Source organism: Camellia sinensis, chromosome 13 (genome assembly GCF_055761805.1).
Source record: "Camellia sinensis isolate YWXY chromosome 13, ASM5576180v1, whole genome shotgun sequence".
In the NCBI taxonomy this organism is placed as follows: domain Eukaryota; kingdom Viridiplantae; phylum Streptophyta; class Magnoliopsida; order Ericales; family Theaceae; genus Camellia; species Camellia sinensis.
The window spans coordinates 134,300,691-134,320,653 of record NC_138973.1 but is presented as its reverse complement, the minus strand read 5'-3'; the positions used below and the strand labels follow the sequence as shown (position 1 = coordinate 134,320,653).

Here is a 19,963-nt window from a genome sequence, read left to right as displayed (position 1 = left end):
ATTGAAAAAACATTTTTTGTTTTTTAAAAGTAACAAACAACAAAAATCGTGGGGGACTAAAGGAAGAAGATGGACGATAGATTGGGTGTGGTAATGCATAGATATCTTAAAATGAGTGGTTCAAATTTGTTAAAGGTATAATTAGATTTTTGATAAATTAAAATGAATGGTTCAAATTTGCTAAGAGAAAGATGATTTAATGTCTAAAATATTCGTGGCTAAAAGATCAACAAACAATTCCTTATTTATGCCCTGATGCAATTTAATATGGGTCTTATAACACTTTTTTAAAACAGGTTCTTTCACATTTTATTTCTTCAAACAGGCTCTTATAACATTGTAATCAAGTTCTTGTAACATGTAGGGGAGAGAGTGAGAGTGAGAGAGAGAGAGATGGTTGTAATTTTTTTTTAATCTTCTACGTTCTTCCACATTTTTTTTTAATTACTAAAACTTATTTGATTGTCTCAAAATTATATATTTGATTATTATAAAACAAACTTTTTAATTAATTAATTAATGTGTATTTGATTTTGTTGTTGAACCAAATAAAATAAAATAAGATTGAATGTATATTTAGCTTTTGTTGTGAACCTTAAAAAAAATAAAAAAATAAATAAATAAGTTGTTAACATTAAATATATTAAAAAAGAAAGAAAAAAGATTGAAGGTATATTTAGCTAAAACCTTTATAAAAAAAAAAAAAAAAAGAGAGAGAGAAGGTTGTTAACATTAAATATATTAAAAAAGAAAGAAAAAAGATTGAAGTTATATTTAACTTTTGTTGTGAACCTTGAAAAAAAAAAAAAAATTGTTAACATTAAATATATTAAAAAAGAAAGAAAAAAAAATTGAAGTTATATTTAACTTTTGTTGTGAACCTTAAATAAAAAAAAAAAAAAGTGTTTGTTAACATTAAATATAAAAAATAAAAATGGGGATTAAAGTGGGTGGGGGAAAATCCATAACCATTAAGAAATGGGAAGGGTGGTACCCATGGGAAATGGAGAATGGAGAATGAGAAAAATTTATTATAGAGAAATGAGAATGAAGAACTAATATCCACCCCATTGCCATCCCTATTTGATACGGGTTTGCTCTAGTTTATTGTTGAGCAATATTAGTATAAAAATTATAGTCTGACTTTAAAAATTATAGTCTGACTTTGATACACTGATCATAGTAAATTTGGACCGCATATTTTTAATTATTTTTTTTAGAAGTACTAAGTGTTGAAAGTTTACGAGATTTATTTTAGTTTTTTATTTTACTTTATATGCGTATTTATCCATCTTATATTAGGAAATATTATGGTGTGCACATTTTTAGAGGTGCGTATCACATGCACATTAATACAAAAATTTATAATTTTGGCAAAGAGGTTAAAAGAAACAATTTTTTTTAAAATTTTTTTTAATTTCTTTAGGTCATATTAACTCATTATTTTTTTTATACATTTTTTCAAAAAAAGTCAAAAAAAAAAAAACGCCAAAAAGTTAGTTTTAACTTACTATTCAAAATCATTACAAAATTTCGTAACATCAATTACAAAATATGTAATCTCGATATAAATTAGCATAACAAAAAAATTCGTAACCAACCCATAAACTTTTACAACATTTTGTTAAATCAAATTGTACTAAGATTACGTATTTTATTGTTAATACTACGAAATTTTGTAATAAATGTACACAATTTAATAATAGAATACATATCCAAAAAGGCACACCATAGAATTTCCTCCTTTATATTGTGCATGTGTGAGGGTGTGAGACCATTTGTCATTGTACCTGACAATATGCATCCTTCACAAGCATTTCTTTTCGCTGTTAATTTTAAGAATAAAGTCATACAAATCAAGTGATATATTAGGTAGTATATTAATAGATGATACGTTATATGTTTATTAATTTTAAGTTTTTATAATTTATATAATATATGAGGTTTATAATTTTAAAATTATAATATTATAATAGCTACTGATGCATTAATTAATATACGAATTAATACGTATAGCACCATTCTAATTTTAATGATATGGCATTAATTACCCTTTATAAGCGGACCAAATAAGTGCATGCATTATGCTCAAAACGAAAAAAAAAAAATAAATAAATAAAAAAAAATAGGTGCATGCATTTTTAATTATTGTAGAGGTGGTAAAATTTGAACACAAGATCTGTTATCAGCTCTAATATCATATTGAATTATGAACTATTAACTCATTAAAAATTTTCAACTATTAGAGAGATATGTATTATTTATATTACATTCTCAACAAAAAGTAATATACAAATAAAAAAAGTTAAATTTATTTTACTCTCTCGTGATTAGGACCACAGCATTTTACCCTCTTATGGTTCAAACATAGTCAGAAATACTCCATATGATTTTGGACTACCGTTAATTTTTTCATCCAAAACACCATCTTTTAGAGTGGGATTTGATTTTTTGAAAAAAAAAAGAAGGGAAATTAATGTAACAAAAAGATAATTTTACCCTCATTTTCTCCAAACCTAAAATTAGATTAATATACTAATTAAAATAAAATAAATTAAAATATAATTAAAGATTGATGTAAAATATAAAATATAGTTAAATAAAAGTATAAAATAAATAATAATTAAGAATTGATCTAAAATATAATTAAATTAATATGATAAAATTGCAATGAGTAATTAAGAATTTAGAATTAATTTAATTAGAATAAAAAGCTAAAAATTACAATAAATAATTTATAATTAATTTTGATTTAATTGAATTAATGCTAGACATTGTAAATTATGTGTACAAGAGAGGAGACAAAAACAAAATAACAAAAACGATATAGAGTTTGAGAGTATTAAAATCATTTTACATTTATAGTTAGTAGTGTTAATGATTGTATTTTGATCCAAAATCACTTAAAGACTTTCTGATTATATTTAAATCATAAAAGGGCACAGTACTTATAATGAATTTTGCCCACTAAAAAATCTTCCTTAAAAAAATAATATAAAATGATAGGACAAGTTTTGATTTTATTACTTTATAACAAAAAAAAAAAAAATACGAAAATAATTTATATTTTTAAAAATGTATTTATCATTTTGCTTGGGCGATATATAAGAGCACTCTGGATCAGTATTTGCTTTGAAAGCGAAGGCCATATGTATAGGCGTCTCCACTTTTCTCTGTGTCCAAAAAGCAACCCAAAACAAAGAACAAAGTGAAGAAAACTGGGCATGGCAGCTGTTATCAGTTGCACCATACAAGTCTTGATATTCCCAACTCTTCTTCTTTTTCTTTTACTCTACTTGTCTCCAACTCTACATCAGAACCATTTCATCACTCTCTTCTCTTTCAACAACGCACAAGGCCTGTTTCTCTCAGACTCCACATCAACCACTGTCAGTGTGCCTACTAATACAGATTACTGTCATTATACTATGTTGTGCTTTTGAAAGCATGGTTTTGTTTTTGGAATCATTTTTTTAATGATTCATTTTGTTTCCACTTTGTACATGTGCAGAAGAAGAAACGTGGTGTTGAAGGAGTTGAAGAAGATTTAGCTCAAGCACGGGCTGCGATCAACGAAGCGATTCGTATGCGGAGACATGGGAGAGAAGATAGATTCATACCTAGGGGATCCATTTACAGAAACTCCTATGCGTTTCATCAGTGAGTTTTTCCACTTGCATTTTCTTGTAATTTTTAGATTTCTTTCTAGCAGTTAATTTGAAAAAAAATACAACAAATCTCATAAATTTAACATAATTATATTTGACTCCCTTAAGATTTTTTACATTATTTGTCTCTTTTATGTTAAAATATATATATTTTACCTTATTTATGTTTATGTCTTCTCATCATGTAGGTTAGTTTTGATTCCTTTAATATTAATAGGTCAATGTAATTATGCTAAAATTGTTAGACTTATTATATTTTTTTTCAAACCTCAGGAGAGTTTAGTATAATTTACCATTTTGTTTTTGTTTGAAGAACTAATTATACCAATTAGTCATTGAGTATGTGTTTTGTTACACTTTAATCTTTAATATTTTAATTTTATCAATTGAATTTTCAACCTATAAAATATGAGTTTAAATGTTTCTCGGTGCTCGCACTACCCAAATTTATTAATAGGCGTATGATATTTTTAGTATTGTTTTTTACAAAATGTCAACAATGGAGCAAATAGACAAATGATATCTAAATTATGTATTTTGTTGCATTTTGATCTCCAAAGCATGTGTTTTGATTTTATTATATTATTATTATTATTTTAATCTTTTAAAGCTCCTGTAAATCAATATCAATTTAGATGGTGCGAGTGCTTGGACTTAAACTCACATTTTGTAATTTGATAATCAAATTGGCAAAATCAAAAGATTGGAATATTGAAGTGCAATAAAATGTAAACTTTGAGAATTATTGATGTAATTAGGCCCTCTTTGGGAAGTGAGTTGGAGTGTTTTTTTAGTTAAAGTAGTCAATAAAGACAAAATAAGTTAAAATAGTCAATAAGTCAAAATGTCAAAGCCAAACTATAATTATTTCACTTTTTCTTTCGCAACCATCAAATCAACTACAAAAAATGTCAACTATCATCATAAATACAACTTTTTTAATCAGGCTAAAATAGTCAACAAATCAACTAAAATAATTAAGTTTCCAAATGAGCCCTTAGTCGTTTGATTTTTGCTAATGATGTTCCGTGGCATTTAATTGCCCTGAAAAAATGTAGGATTCAAGATCAAGTTGACACCATACGGTTCACCTTAAAGTTTTCTATTTTAACAGTTAGGTAGAGCACCAGTTGGATTTATTGATTAGTGTTTTCCTTCTTTTATGGTTTTGTAACATTTAAAAGTCTGGCAAACTTTTTGCAAAATTTGGGCTCTAATTGAGGCACAAATTTGACTGGAATCAAGGTTGATTACAGTAATAAGTACTTCAAAATTATATTCTAAACCACATAATAAGGCTCTGGTGTTGAAATCTTAATTCTGAGGGAACATCCAATCACATGATCACACCGCGTACCTTACGCATCACTTGATTTGTTAGTGAGGGACAGGATTGGTTTAAATTATCTTGGAATTAAATAATTAACAATGATAGAGACCATTAATTTTAGAGCTTTAAAAAGACCACTAATGACATGACACTCAATAAAAAAAAAATACAACATCAAGACCAAAACATCAAATCATTCACGGTGAGACCTACTGTCACATCATTAGTGCTCCCACTCATTTTCCTTAAATAATACCAAAATGACTCTTTAATGGACAAATTATTAAAACAGCCGTGCTGGGACCCAGTGGGGGTGAACCACAGCACTCCATTTCCACGTGGGAGGCTGTGGATCAAGAAAAAAAAAATTAAATAAAAAATATTTCAACCAATCACACTCTATTGGAGGCCTTGAGGGTCAACCCCAGTGGAGGTCTGAGGCTTTTCTCTTATTAAAATACCCTCACATATTCGAGAAGTATGTATCCATTTCCACTTAATCTAATACTAGTATATCACTCGTGCTATGCACGGATTGTATTTACAATTATCTATATGTATGTGAATTGTGATTTTTAAATGTTTTCTTTCTTTGTTTTTAAATGTCTTCTTTTTTTCATTTTTTTATATTATATTAAAGTTTAATATTTTGATAATAATCATATGTGTTGGACTTTTTAAGGAATTAAATGTCTTTTTTATTATATTATATTAAAGTTTAATATTTTGATAATAATCATATGTGCTGGACTTTTCAAAATTTTTTTTTATGCTTGTTCTTAATGCATTAAAGTTTTATTATGAGGGATAATAATCATATGTATTTGGAATTTTCAAGGAATTCATATGTGTTGGATTTCAAAGAATTTTTTTTATGCTTGTTCTTAATGCACTAAAGTGTTATTTTGAGGGTAAGACTTGAGAGTTGGGAGAAGTTAATAAATGCTAAGATTTTTTTTAAAAAAATCAAAAAATCAGAAAATTTAGATTGGGAGATTGGAGCTCCCACAAGGCTTGGGGTTAAAAACCCCATTTTGCTTAATATATAGTATAGATATGAATTAAATATGACCTACACTATGAGTTCCCCTAGTTCTAGATCAATTTGCCTAAAAAATTATTTTTGATATATTGAGAGGAGAAGGGAGAATAAAACTTGTGAACTCATGATCATCTCAAATAATATTTGTTAAAACAATTATTTAAATGATATTTTTATTCATTTATAGTTATTTTTCATATGCATTCTCTAACAATGCTATTAATTTTAGCTAGTTAGTCTTTTAAATATTCTTTCATTCATTTTTCTTTTTTATTTTTTCTTTTAATTAAATTTTTAAAGAGAAAGAAGAGGGAAAAAAAATTATATAAAAATTAGTTGACTAACAGTGACTATTTACATTTAACGAAAAATTATTAGATTTCTGAAATAGCATGTAACAATGTTAAGATGATATTATTGACCTATGAAAAATTGAAACATCCATTTTAGTATATCATTTTTTGTTTCCAAACTATCTATGAAGGTGAATTAGCAAATTTCACTTATAATTTTTTTTGCTACCTGATTGGTTTAGAGTACTATGTAAGAAATGTCGTATGATGCTTCAGAAATACTAAATAGTTTCCCGCACTCAATCAAAATTGTTAATAGTAATCAAGCCTATGGAGTTGTGATTTTGTTAATATTATCCAAAATAACAAACATAAATAAATTATAGACACTCTCCCTGATGTTTAGAAAAATAGCAAGAAGTCTCACAGTTTAGTATACCTACACAAATCTCTCTTTTAATAAGATTAAATAAATTGAACTTAGCACAAATGATGTAAAACACAAACATAAAAAAATCAATGGGGAATTACACTAAAGGTCCCTATAGTTTAGGATTTATATCACTTTGGTTCTTGATTTTTCAATTGTGACACATTTGACCCTAAATTTTGAATCTGGTTTCAAATAAGGACAATTGAATATACCTTTACTCAATTTCAAGGACAAAATCATCAATTTGATAAAATATAAATTAATTTGACAAAAATAAATGTCAAGAAATATTTTTAGATTTTTAAAAATTATTTCTACCCACCAATGATAAAATTATGTAAAATTGATAAATATTTTACACATCTATTTATTTATTTTTTACCAAATTAATTTGTATTATATGTTTGGATGATGATCATATAATGGTGGTTGTTTTTATTTTCATTAAATTAGTTTCTCTTTTTTCAAACGTTAAATATGGCAACAAATTTGATATCATTATTAAACCAATCCATTAAATCAAAAAATTCAAAACTAAAAAAATTTCATATATTAAATATATCGATTACACATTAAAAGGCTAGCAACCACCTATTACATGATCATCATCCAAACACATAATAAAAATTAATTTGATAAAAAAAATAAAAAAATGTGTAAAAGATTTATCAATTTTACATAATTTTATCTTTGATAGGTAGAAATAATTTTAAAAATTCAAAAATATTTTTTTGATATTTATTTTGGTAAATTAGTTTATATTTTATCAAATTGACTACTTTACCCTTGAAATTGAACAATTGTATTTTCAATTGTCCTTAGTTGGAATAAGATTCAAAAGTCAGGGTCAAATGTGTCATAATTGAAAAATTAAGAATCAAAATGACACAAGCCCCAAACTACAGGGACTATTAATGTAGTTCGCCCAAAAATAAAATATAAAATTCAGTATAAAAGATATGATAATATCATTTTTTTCATCGATATGACTAATGAATTACTGATAAAAATAAAATTAAGTTTTATATAAATTATAAAATATAAAAATAAAAATCCAATATATTTATACTAAAATTGTGAGGGGCACAGTGTAATTTACCTAAGTTTATATAGGCAGGGCACGCGATGGTAGTTAAGTGTGGCGCAAAAGCTGGTGCTGGTCCGTGCTAATTAAGTACAAACCAAGTACTTTATTTAAAAAAACAATTAAGTACATCCTAACTTTGCGTCATTTTGAGCTTTTAATTAATTAATTGTATCACTCTATAATTTATTCCTCATTCATGTGCTTAGCTGCTGATGGTATCTTGTGACTTGGTTCACGCTTCTCCGTTTGATTAGGTTTCAAGTTCTCTCTCTATTTCCCATGTAAATAATGTTTGAAGTTCTCAAAATATTTAAAAAAAAATAAAAATAGAGCAATCACATTTTTTATTATATTTTAAGAACAACAATTCATAATGCAAGAGGTCTTACAATAACAGTAATTGTGTTATATTAGATTATAAAGAAGATTAAATTACAATTTACCTTACACCGTGTTTCGTTGAGAGATTTGACGAGGAATTTGGAAAGAGAAAATGAAAAGTTAAGTGAAATATGAATAAAATATACTTACATTTTACCTGGTTCCACATACCTTTTTCCTTTCCCTTTCCAAATTACTCCCCAAATCTCCCAACCAAACACAATATTAAAGTTTAAATTTTAGAAAATGTTTCAAATAAATGAACTTTTACAACTAGATATATCGACATGGTTTTACGTGTATTTATTTATATTTTAGTGATGAAAAATTTTTATCACAAAATTAATCTTAAAATTTTGTTCTCCAACTATATAATTTTTCCCTATTTAATCTGATTGTTAATTTCTGTTCTTTTCTTGATTTAAAATCTGACGTGATGGCTACCATTGTTGCCAAAATTCTCTTAACTCTTGACACTTCAGTTTGGTCTATTTTTGACAATTTATTTATTTATTTTCTTCAGCACTCATCATAGTACTCTCAACTCTAATAGCTTTCAATCCTTCAACACTTTTTTTTTTTTTGATCAAAGAAAGTAAAACTTCAATTATTTAGTTTGTGGCCATAAAATAACAACCATTTTAATTTAATTTTTTTTAGGAGCCACATAGAGATGGTGAAGAGATTCAAGGTGTGGACATACAGGGAAGGAGAGCAGCCCTTGGTACATGCAGGACCATCCAAAGACATCTATGCCATAGAAGGACAGTTCATAGCAGAGATGGAGAGCGAAACAAACCCTTTCATGGCCTCCCACCCTGATGAAGCCCATGCATTCTTCATCCCCATCAGTGTCGCCAACATTGTTGACTTCGTTTACATGCCCATCACCAACTATTCTCGTGATCAGCTCCAAAATGTGGTCAGTGACTACATAAGCGTTGTGGCTAACAAGTATCCGTACTGGAACCGGAGCAACGGAGCTGACCATTTCATGGTTTCATGTCATGATTGGGTACGTACATTTTATGATTTTAAATAACAGTATGGTTACAACATATATAAGCATCCGCCTCTAGTTATATAGGTAGGTGGGAGTGAAGTGTAAACCACTTATAATGGTTCACAAAATAAAAACAAATACGAGAGAGAATGTATAATCAGAAAAGCAGATTATTCAACTCAAATATTTAGGACTCTCTAACTCTATTCTTTTTCACCCACACTGAATTCTCAAAACACATAACTATGTATAGATAAAATTAATAATGTGAACGTATTAAATGCAACTACGGCTGAGGCAACAAATTTCAAACGACAAACTTGATTTGCAGCCGCTATTTTTGACAATCTTGATTTATAGCCTCTATTCTACTCTTAGGCCAGTGGAAATTATTTTATAGTGAAACAAGATTACTTCGCAACAATATATTGGGTGAAATACTCATAAATTAGTAAATGAGTAAGTGTTGCAGAATTGTAAGTTTCGAAATGTTAAAATAATAATTATGATTATGATCGGGTTATTTCTCCATTTTGAAACGCACGAATAATAAAATAAAAAATAAAACAATTATTTGACTTAAGTAAAAGATATAATTTAATTAGCTCTCCAATAATTTAAATACTCATTTTCTCCTCTTCCAATTAATAATCACGTTAATTACCTTAGCCAAAAATAAAAAAATAAATAAAAGTAAACTCTACCCTGTTCATAGTTTATACCCGAAAATTGTCAATATTATAATTTTTACTTATTAATTGACTAATTGTTTGAAACTCTTTAGGGGCCAGATGTTTCAAGTGGCAACCCTCAATTCTTCAAGAACTTCATAAGAGTACTTTGCAATGCCAACACCTCTGAAAGCTTCCAGCCTGGCAGAGATGTACCAATGCCTCAGTTCTATGGACCTGCCCATAGGCTTGCCTCACCAAATTATGGCCAGCCCCCAAACAACCGTCCGATCCTCGCCTTCTTCGCTGGTGGGGCCCACGGCGAGATACGAGAAATGTTATTGGATCATTGGAAAGGCAAGGACAATGAAGTCATTGTACATGAGTACCTTCCCAAGGGACAAAACTACACCAAGTTAATGGGTCAAAGCAAGTTTTGCTTGTGCCCTAGTGGTTTTGAAGTGGCAAGTCCTAGGGTTGTTGAGGCAATTTATGCCGGTTGCATACCGGTAATTATTGCAAATAATTATGTGTTACCATTCAGTGATGTTTTTGATTGGAGTCGATTTTCAGTAAGTGTTTCGGTGGATAAGATACCCGAAATTAAGACCATTTTGCAAGCAATTCCTGATTGGAAGTACTTAAAAATGCAAAAGAGAGTGAGGGGATTGCTACGACATTTTCTACTGGACCGACCGTCGCGGCCTTTCGATGTAATTCACATGATACTTCACTCAGTGTGGCTGAGGAGGCTTAATTTCAAGTTGCCAACTTAGAAACTTTTTTTTTCTCAGTCCTTTTGTGCAATTTTTTTGATTCTAAGATACAAGGTGAAGTTCAGAATTGTATTCAACAATTTGCAAGTTTAATCAATAATATATATATATATATATATATATATATATTTTTGATAATTGGATATCCAAATCAACTTACATGGAGACACACTCCGATTAATCTCGGAACATGAAATTAATAACTGGACAAATCTTCAATAGCCTGAAAGTTTGGAATGTTTAGCCTTCGTGAGATTCGAATTTGCGACCCCGTGGGCAATAAGTCTTAGTGGTTTTCTTTTGCTAATTAAAAAATAAAGTCTTAGTTGTTTTTTCCTCTCAGTAAGTCAAATCCCTTGGGTTAGTTTTATCAATAATATAAGTCAGACAAAATTTAACATGAACGTTTGAGATTGAAGAGAAAATTGTAGAATGTAATGTCTACAGAGACGCAAAAACTAATCACAAAAAAGAAAAAAAAAATCATAAAATAAATAAAATGGTATGCTGATTCACTACATGACATGGATCTACTGTGATTATTTTTTTTTTCTTCTACATCCTTAAGCTTTCGTTTTTACTTTTAAGTGAATTTAGTCAAAGCTAAAGAAAATATGATAAGCTACTTTTGTGCTCATTATGATATGATCTTATGCATTCCAAGCCTATTATTATTATTATTATTATTATTATTATTATTATTATTATTATTATTATTATTACCATGAATCACCAAAAACAAGTCTTGAATGTCTTCTTATCGCCTCAAAGTGTGTTCTTATCAAATTATTTTATTTTATTTTATTTTGACAAGCTGATAAATTCTTCAATATCTCTAACTACAAATTTCAAGGCATATACTCCCAAGATAACATTCATTTGTTAGATCCCATATCTGGGAGAAACTCCAGAAATCATTTCATTTGCATTTCAATAAAAAGAGGCTCACGAACGAATTTAGTGATCCACACAGGATCGTACTTTTACTCCTTTAGATGGTGAGGAGCAACGATCCACTGCTACAATTATGTATAAAGATCATTTTTATTATTACTGTGATTAAAAAAAAATGAAATAATATTTTAATTACAATTAACTTAATTGAATGTGATATAGTATTTGTTTTTAATCTTACTTTTATTAGAAGCATGATATTATATATATATATATACTAGTGAATGCTCGTACCTGAAGGTATGGTGAAAATAAATTTGAGATTAAAATATAATTAAATGTAAAATTATTGGGTTAAAATGTAATTTAACTAACCTGTTGCCAAAAAAAAAAAAAAAAAATTTGAGGTCAAAAAATATTAATAGATGGTCCATTTGGTTTGAATTTTCAAATGGATTTTATAATTATGTTTTTGAAAAGAATTTGTCAAACTTGAAATTTTGATTTCGTTTGAGAAGTGAATTGAGTTTTTAGCTATTTTAACTTGGATTAAAAAGTATCGTTTGAAACAAACTTTTAATTTTTTTTTACTTTTGTGGGAGAAAAATTAAAAATAATTATAATTAGAATATGACATTTTGTCTTATTAATTTTTATTCTATTTTGTCATTTTGTAATTTTTTAGTCCCAACTTGTGATGTCAAACGAAGCCAATTTAATTGTATATTTGGAAAATAATTTTCACAAATTTAAAATTCAAAACATATTTTGGTGTGCGCCACACCCCAAGTGGTCTACGTGGACCAAACCACTTTTGTGTGTGGGGGATGAATAGATATATGTGTATTGGTAGATGCATATATATAAAATAAAAGTTGATTTTTTGATTTTTTTTTAAAAAAATATAAAAAAATATGAGATGAGTTGACCAAAAATTAGTTTAAAGTTAGAAAATGACTTTTAACCCATTTTCCAAAATAAGTTTAAATGGGTTAAAAAATTTGTAAGCTAAAAAAAATTTTCGAACGCCATAATCACAGGTATCAAAAAATTTCCACCAACATTCGACACGGGTATCAAAAAAATTTTCACAAACATTTTTTTAAACCCAGTACCAACCAGCACGCAAAGGGTTATTTTGAAAAAATAATTAAATCTATCTTTCAATCTCTTACATTTTTTATACATTTTTCAAAAAAAAACAAAAAAAAAAAATCAAAAAGTTAATTTTTAAACAACCGAAAGCAAATGCCTTGCCCTTTGCCTCCAAAATATATTCTTTGATTTAAACGGAAAGCAAATGCCTTGCCCTTTGCCTCCAAAATATATTCTTTGATTTAGAAATGTGCTAATGTTAAGGCTTTTGACAGATAGCACTCAAATTAAAATTATTGAGTAAGACTTATTAAGATCAAATTCATAATCATTTTCATTCAAATTAATTATCTTTTCAAATATAATTATTTTAATCTATTAAAATAATTAAAAATTAAAATAATTCCGTTTGACTTTATTATTATTTTTTTGGAGAGAAAATAATTAGAAAAATGTCAAAAAAGCCAAAAGTCCTTCCCAAACTAGGCTTTTTAGCTTCAAGCTAAAATAGTCAAAAAGGCCAAAAAACCAACCCACTTCCCAAACGAAGCCATACTTTCCAAAATATTACTAGGTCAATATAATTATGCTAAAATTGTTGGACTTATTGTATTTTTTTCCAACCTCAGGAGAGGTTAGTGTAATTTACCATTTTGTTTTTGTTTGAAGAACTTATTATACCAATTAGTCGTTGAGTATGTGTTTTGTGACACTTTAATCTTTAATATTTTAATTTTATCAATTTAATTTTAATGTATAAAATATGAGTTTAAATGGTTCTCGGTGCTCGCACCATCCAAATTGATTAATAGGAGCTATGATATTTTTAGTATTTTTTACAAAATGTCAACAAAGGAGCAAATACACCAACGACATCTAAATTATGCATTTTGTTGCATTTTGATCTTCAAAGCATGTGTTTTAATTTTACTTTCATTTTTTATCTTTAAAGCTCCTGTTAATCAATTTAGATGGTGCGAGTGCTTGGCATTAAACTCACATTTTGTAATTTGATAATCAAATTGACAAAATCAAAAGATTGAATATTGAAGTGCAATAAAATGTAAACTTTGAGGATTATTGATGTAATTAGGCCCTCTTTGGGAGGTAAGTTGAAGAGTTTTTTAAGTTAAAATTGTCAATAAAGACAAAAAAAACTAAAATAGTCAATGAGATAAAATATCACAGCCAAATTATAATTATTTTACTCTTTCTCTCACAACTATCAAGTCAACTACAAAAAAGCCCAATTATCATCCCAAACATAACTTTTTTAATCAGGCTAAAATAGTCAACAAATCAACTAAAATAATTCAATTTCCAAATGAGTCTTTAGTCCTCTGATTTCTGCGAATGATATTCCGTGGCATTTAATTGCCCTGAAAAAATGTAGGATTCAAGATCAAGGTGACACCATATGGTTCACCTTAAAGTTTTCTATTTTAACAGTTAGGTAGAGCACCAGTTGGATTTATTGATTAGTGTTTTACTTCTTTTATGGTTTTGTAACATTTATAAGTCTTGCAAACTTTTTGCAAAATTTGTGCTCCAAGAGACAAATTTGACTGGAATCAAGGTTGATTAGAGTAATAAGTACTTCAAAATTTTATTCTAAACCACGTAGTAAGGCTCTGGTGTTGAAATATTAATTCTGAGGGAACATCCAATCACATGATCACACTGCGTACCTTACGCATCACTTGATTTGTTAATGAGGGACAGGATTGGTTTAAATTATCTTGGAATTAGATAATACCAAAATGACTCTTTAATGGACAAATTATTAAAATGTCCTAACATATTTGAGAAGTACATATCCATTTCCGCTTAATCTAATATGTGAATCAAATATGACCTACAATATGACCTAATACTTGTTGAATTTCCCTAATTCTAGATCAATTTCTCTAAAAATTTATTTTTGATACATTGAGAAGAAAGGGGAGAATAAAACTTGTGACCTCATGAGCATCTCAAATAATATTTGTTAAAACAATTATTTAAAAGGTATTTTTATTTATTTATTGTTATTTTTCATATACATTCTCTAACAATGCTATTTATTTTAGCTGGTTAGTCTTTTAAATATTCAGTCATTCAATTTTTTTTAATTGTTGGATATGGAAGAGAAAGAGAAAGTAGAGGAAAAAAAATTATTTAAAAATTAGTTGACTAACAGTGAATATTTACATTTAACGAAAAATTATTAGATTCTTGAAATAGCATGTAACAATGTTAAGATGATATTATTGACCAATGAAAAATTGAAACATCCATTTAATATATCATTTTTTGTTTCCTAACTATCTAATGAAGGTGAGTTAGCAAATTTCACTTATAAATTTTTTTGCTACCTGATTGGCTTAGAGTACCATGTAAGAAATGTCATAATGCTTTAGAAATACTAAATAGTCAATAGTAATCAAGCCTATGGAGAGGTGATTTTGTTAATATTCTCCAAAATAACAAACATAAATATATTAGAGACACTCTCCCAGATGTTTAGAAAAATAGCAAGAAGTCTCACAGTTTAGTATAACTTCACAAATCTCTCTTTTAATAAGATTAAGGGAAAATTATGTAAATAGTCTATATACTTTACACGATGTGTTAATTTGGTCTCTGTAGTTTTAATTTGCTCAATTTTGCAGCTTAATTTAACGGATTGTGTCATTTTAGTCCAATAAATAACGGTTGTTAAGTTAATTTAACAGAAAGTCAAAACAATATGTCAATTTGGTCTCTGAATTTTTCACAATGTGTCAATTTAGTCCATGTCAAAATCGAGAAAATTGAAACTATAGGGATCAAATTGACACATCGTGTAAAGTACAATGACCAAATTGACACACTATTTGACCTTCCGTTAAATTAATTTAACAACCGTTATTTATTGAACTAAAATGACATAATTCGTTAAATTAAGGAGCAAAATCGAGCAAATTGAAATTACAGGGACCAAATTGACACATCGTGTAAAGTATATGGACTATTTGCGTAATTTACCCTAAGATGAAATAAATTAAACTTAGCACAAATGATGTAAAACACAAAAATAAAAAAATAAAATATAAATTTTAGTATAAAAAATATGACAATATCATTTTTTCATCGATATGACCAATGAATTACTGATAAAAATAAAATTAAGTTTTATATAAATTAAAAAATATTAAAAAAATCTGATATAATTATACTAAATTTGTGAGGGGCACAGTGTAATTTACCTAAGTTTGTATAGGCAGGGCACGCGATGGTAGTTAAGTATGGCGCAAAAGCTGGTGCTGGTCCGTGCTGATTAAAGTACAATCCAAGTACTTTATTTAAAAAAACAATTAAGTGCACACTCACTTTGCGTTATTTTTGAAAGCTTTTAATTAATTAATTGTATCACTCTGTAATTTATTCCTCATTCATGAGCTTAGCTGCTGATGGTATCTTGTGACTTGGTTCACGCTTCTCTGTTTGATTAGGGTTCAAGTTCCCTCTCTGTTCTCCATGTAAATAATGTTTGAAGCTCTCATAATATTTAAAATACACACACACATATATATATATATCTATTAGAGCAATCACATTTTTTATACTCCCTCCGTCTCAAAATATTAGTCCCTTATTCTATTTTTCATTGTCCCAAAATATTAGTCTCTCTTTCAAAATCAAGTACAAAAATAATATAAATTTCCTATTTTACCCTTCTTTTAAATTAATAAACAATATAAAAAGTGTAATTATGACATTGATATTTTCAAAAATATACTATCAAAAGGATAATTTTGGAAAATCAACTTTTTTTAAATGTAATAATTATACTACCAAAAAAAGTTAGATTTTCCAAAATGGACCATTATTTTGGGACGGAGGAAGTATTATATTTTAATAACAACAATTCATAATGCAAGAGGTCTTACAATAACTGCAATTGTGTTACATTAGATTATAAAGAAGATTAAATTACAATTTGCCCCTTGAAGTATTTTCAATTCTTCCTTTAGTCTTTTTAAAGTTTAAATTTTAGAAAATATTGCAAATAAGTGTACTTTTACCGCTAGACATATGGACATGGTTTTACATGTATGGACTCTACTATCTTTATATTTTAGTGATGAAAAATTTTTATTACAAAATTTTGTTCTTCAACTATTGAATTTTTCCCTATTTAATCTGATTGCTAAATTCTGTTCTTTTCTTGATGAAAAATATAACGTGACTGCTACCATTGTTGCCAAATTTTTAACTCTTGACACTTCAGTTTGTTCAAGTCTAATGCTCTCAATCCTTCCATTATGTAGTTTGTGGCCATAAAATAACGACCATTTTAATTTTAATTTTGATTTTAATTTTAATTTTTTTAGGAGCCATATAGAGATGGTGAAGAGATTCAAGGTGTGGACATACAGGGAAGGAGAGCAACCCTTGGTACATGCAGGACCATTCAAAGACATCTATGCCATAGAAGGACAGTTCATAGCAGAGATGGAGAGCGAAACAAACCCTTTCATGGCCTCCCACCCTGATGAAGCCCATGCGTTCTTCATCCCCATCACCAACTATTCTCGTGATCAGCTCCAAAACGTGGTCAGTGACTACATAAGCGTTGTGGCTAACAAGTATCCGTACTGGAACAGGAGCAATGGAGCTGACCATTTCATGGATTCATGTCATGATTGGGTAAGTACATTTTATGATTTTCAAAAAGAGTATCGGTACAACATATATAAGCATCGGTCTATAGTTATATATTTGATGAAATACCCATAAATTAGTAAATGAGTAAGTGTTGGAGAATCGTAAGTTTCGAAATGTTAAAAGAACAAATAAGATTATGACCGGGTTATTTCTCCATTTTGAAATGCAAAAAAAAAAATAAAATAAAAAATAAAACAATTATTTGACTTAAGTAAAAGAAAAAGGCCTATAATTTAACTAGCTCTCTAATAATTTAAATATTCATTTTCCCGTCTTCCAATTAATAATCACGTTAATTATCTTAGCCAAAAATAAAAAAAAAAAGAAAAATTAAACACTATACCCTGTTCATAGTTTATACCTGAAAATTGTTAATATTATAATTTTTACTTATTAATTTACTAATTGTTTGAAACTCTTTAGGGGCCAGATGTTTTTCAAGTGGCAACCCTCAATTCTTCAAGAACTTCATAAGAGTCCTTTGCAATGCCAACACCTCTGAAAGCTTCCAGCTTGGAAGAGATGTACCAATGCCTGAGGTCTATGGACCTGCTCAGAGGCTTGCCTCACCAAATTATGGCCAGCCCCCAAACAACCGTCCGATCCTCGCCTTCTTCACTGGTGGGGCCCACGGCGGGATACGAGAAATGTTATTGGATCATTGGAAAGGCAAGGACAATGAAGTCATTGTACATGAGTACCTTCCCAAGGGACAAAACTACACCAAGTTAATGGGTCAAAGCGAGTTTTGCTTGTGCCCTAGTGGTTTTGAAGTGGCAAGTGCTAGGGTTGTTGAGGCAATTTATGCCGGTTGCATACCGGTAATTATTTCAAATAATTATGTGTTACCATTAAGTGATGTCTTTGATTGGAGTCAATTTTCAGTAAATGTTTCGGTGGATAAGATACCCGAAATTACGAGCATTTTGCAAACAATTCCTGATTGGAAGTACTTAAAAATGCAAAAGAGAGTGAGGGGATTGCCACGGCATTTTCTACTGAACCAACCGTTGCGGCCTTTCGATGTAATTCACATGATACTTCACTTCAGTGTGGTTGAGGAGGCTTAATTTCAAGTTGCCAACTTAGAAACTTTTTTTTCGTAAGTCCTTTTGTACAATTTTTTTGATTCTAAGACACGAGGTGAAATTCAGAATTGTATTCAACAATTTGCAAGTATAATCAATAATATATATATATATATATATATATATTTTTTTTTTTTGATAATTGAGTATCCAGATCAGCTTACATGAAGACACATTTTGATTAATCTCGGAATCCTGAAATTAATAACTGGGCAAATCTTCAATAGCTTGAAAGTTTGAAATGTTTAGCCTTCGTAAGATTCGAATTTGCGACCTCGTGGGCAATAAGTCTTAGTGGTTTTTTTTTTGCTGATCAAAAAAAAAAAAAAAAGTCTTAGTTGTTTTTTTCTCTCACTAAGTCAAATCCCTTGGGTTAGTTTTATTAATAATATAAGTCAGACAAAATTTAACATGAACGTTTGTGACTGAAGAGAAAATTGTAGAATGTATGTGAGTAGAGGCGCAAAAACTAATCACAAAAAAGAAAAAAAAAATCATAAAATAAATAAAATGGTATGCTGATTCACTACATGACATGGATCTACTGTGATTTTTTTTTTTTTTTTTTTTCTTCTACATCCTTAAGCTTTCGTTTTTACTTTTAAGTGAATTTAGTCAAAGCTAAAGAAAATATGATAAGCTACTTTTGTGCTCATTATGATGTGATCTTATGCATTCCAAGCCTTTTATTATTATTATTATTATTATTATGAATCACCAAATAACAAGTCTTGAATGTCTTCTTATCGCCTCAAAGTGTGTTCTTATCAAATTATTTTATTTTGTTTTATTTTGACAAGTTGATAAAGCTTCTTCAATATCTCTAACTACAAATTTCGAGGCATATACTCCCAAGATAACATTCATTTGTTAGATCCCATATCTGGGAGAAACTCCAGAAATCATTTCATTTGCATTTCAATAAAAAGAGGCTCACGAACGAATTTAGTGATCCACACAGGATCGTACTTTTACTCCTTTAGATGGTGCGGAGCAAGGATGCACTGCTACAATTATGTATAAAGATCATTTTTATTATAACTGTGATTAAAAAAAATGAAATAATATTTTAATTACAATTAACTTAATTGAATGTGATATAGTATTTGTTTTTTTTAATCTTACTTTTATTAGAAGCGTGATATTATATATATATATATATATATATATATATATATTAGTGTATGCTCGTACCTGAAGGTACGGTGAAAATAAATTTGAGATTAAAATACAATTAAATGTAAAATTGGTGGGTTAAATGTAATTTAACTAACTTGTTGCCAAAAAAGAAAAAAAAAAATTGAGGTAAAAATATTAATAGACGGTCCATTTGGTTTGAATTTTCAAATGAATTTTATAATTATATTTTTGAAAAGAGTTTGTCAAACTTGAAATTTTGATTTCGTTTGAGAAGTGAATTGAGTTTTTAACTATTTTAACCTGAATTAAAAAGTATAGTTTGAAACAAACTTTTGATTTTTTTGACTTTCGTGGGAGAAACATTGAAAATAAT

The 19,963-nt window shown here is 28.3% G+C and overlaps 1 protein-coding gene and 1 pseudogene across 1 annotated transcript; both read left to right on the top strand.

Moving 5' to 3' along the window:
• The first annotated feature begins 3,112 nt into the window (after positions 1 to 3,112).
• LOC114282980 (putative glycosyltransferase At3g42180) lies at positions 3,113 to 10,829 on the top strand. The gene is made up of 4 exons (XM_028225771.2): positions 3,113 to 3,389; positions 3,512 to 3,660; positions 8,895 to 9,249; positions 10,022 to 10,829. Exons 1-4 carry the CDS (start codon positions 3,225 to 3,227, stop codon positions 10,682 to 10,684), a joined length of 1,332 nt encoding a protein of 443 aa, XP_028081572.2. The 5' UTR covers positions 3,113 to 3,224; the 3' UTR covers positions 10,685 to 10,829.
• Positions 10,830 to 17,032: 6,203 nt separating this feature from the next.
• LOC114283034 (putative glycosyltransferase At3g42180) lies at positions 17,033 to 18,451 on the top strand (annotated as a pseudogene).
• The last annotated feature ends 1,512 nt before the right edge of the window (positions 18,452 to 19,963 follow it).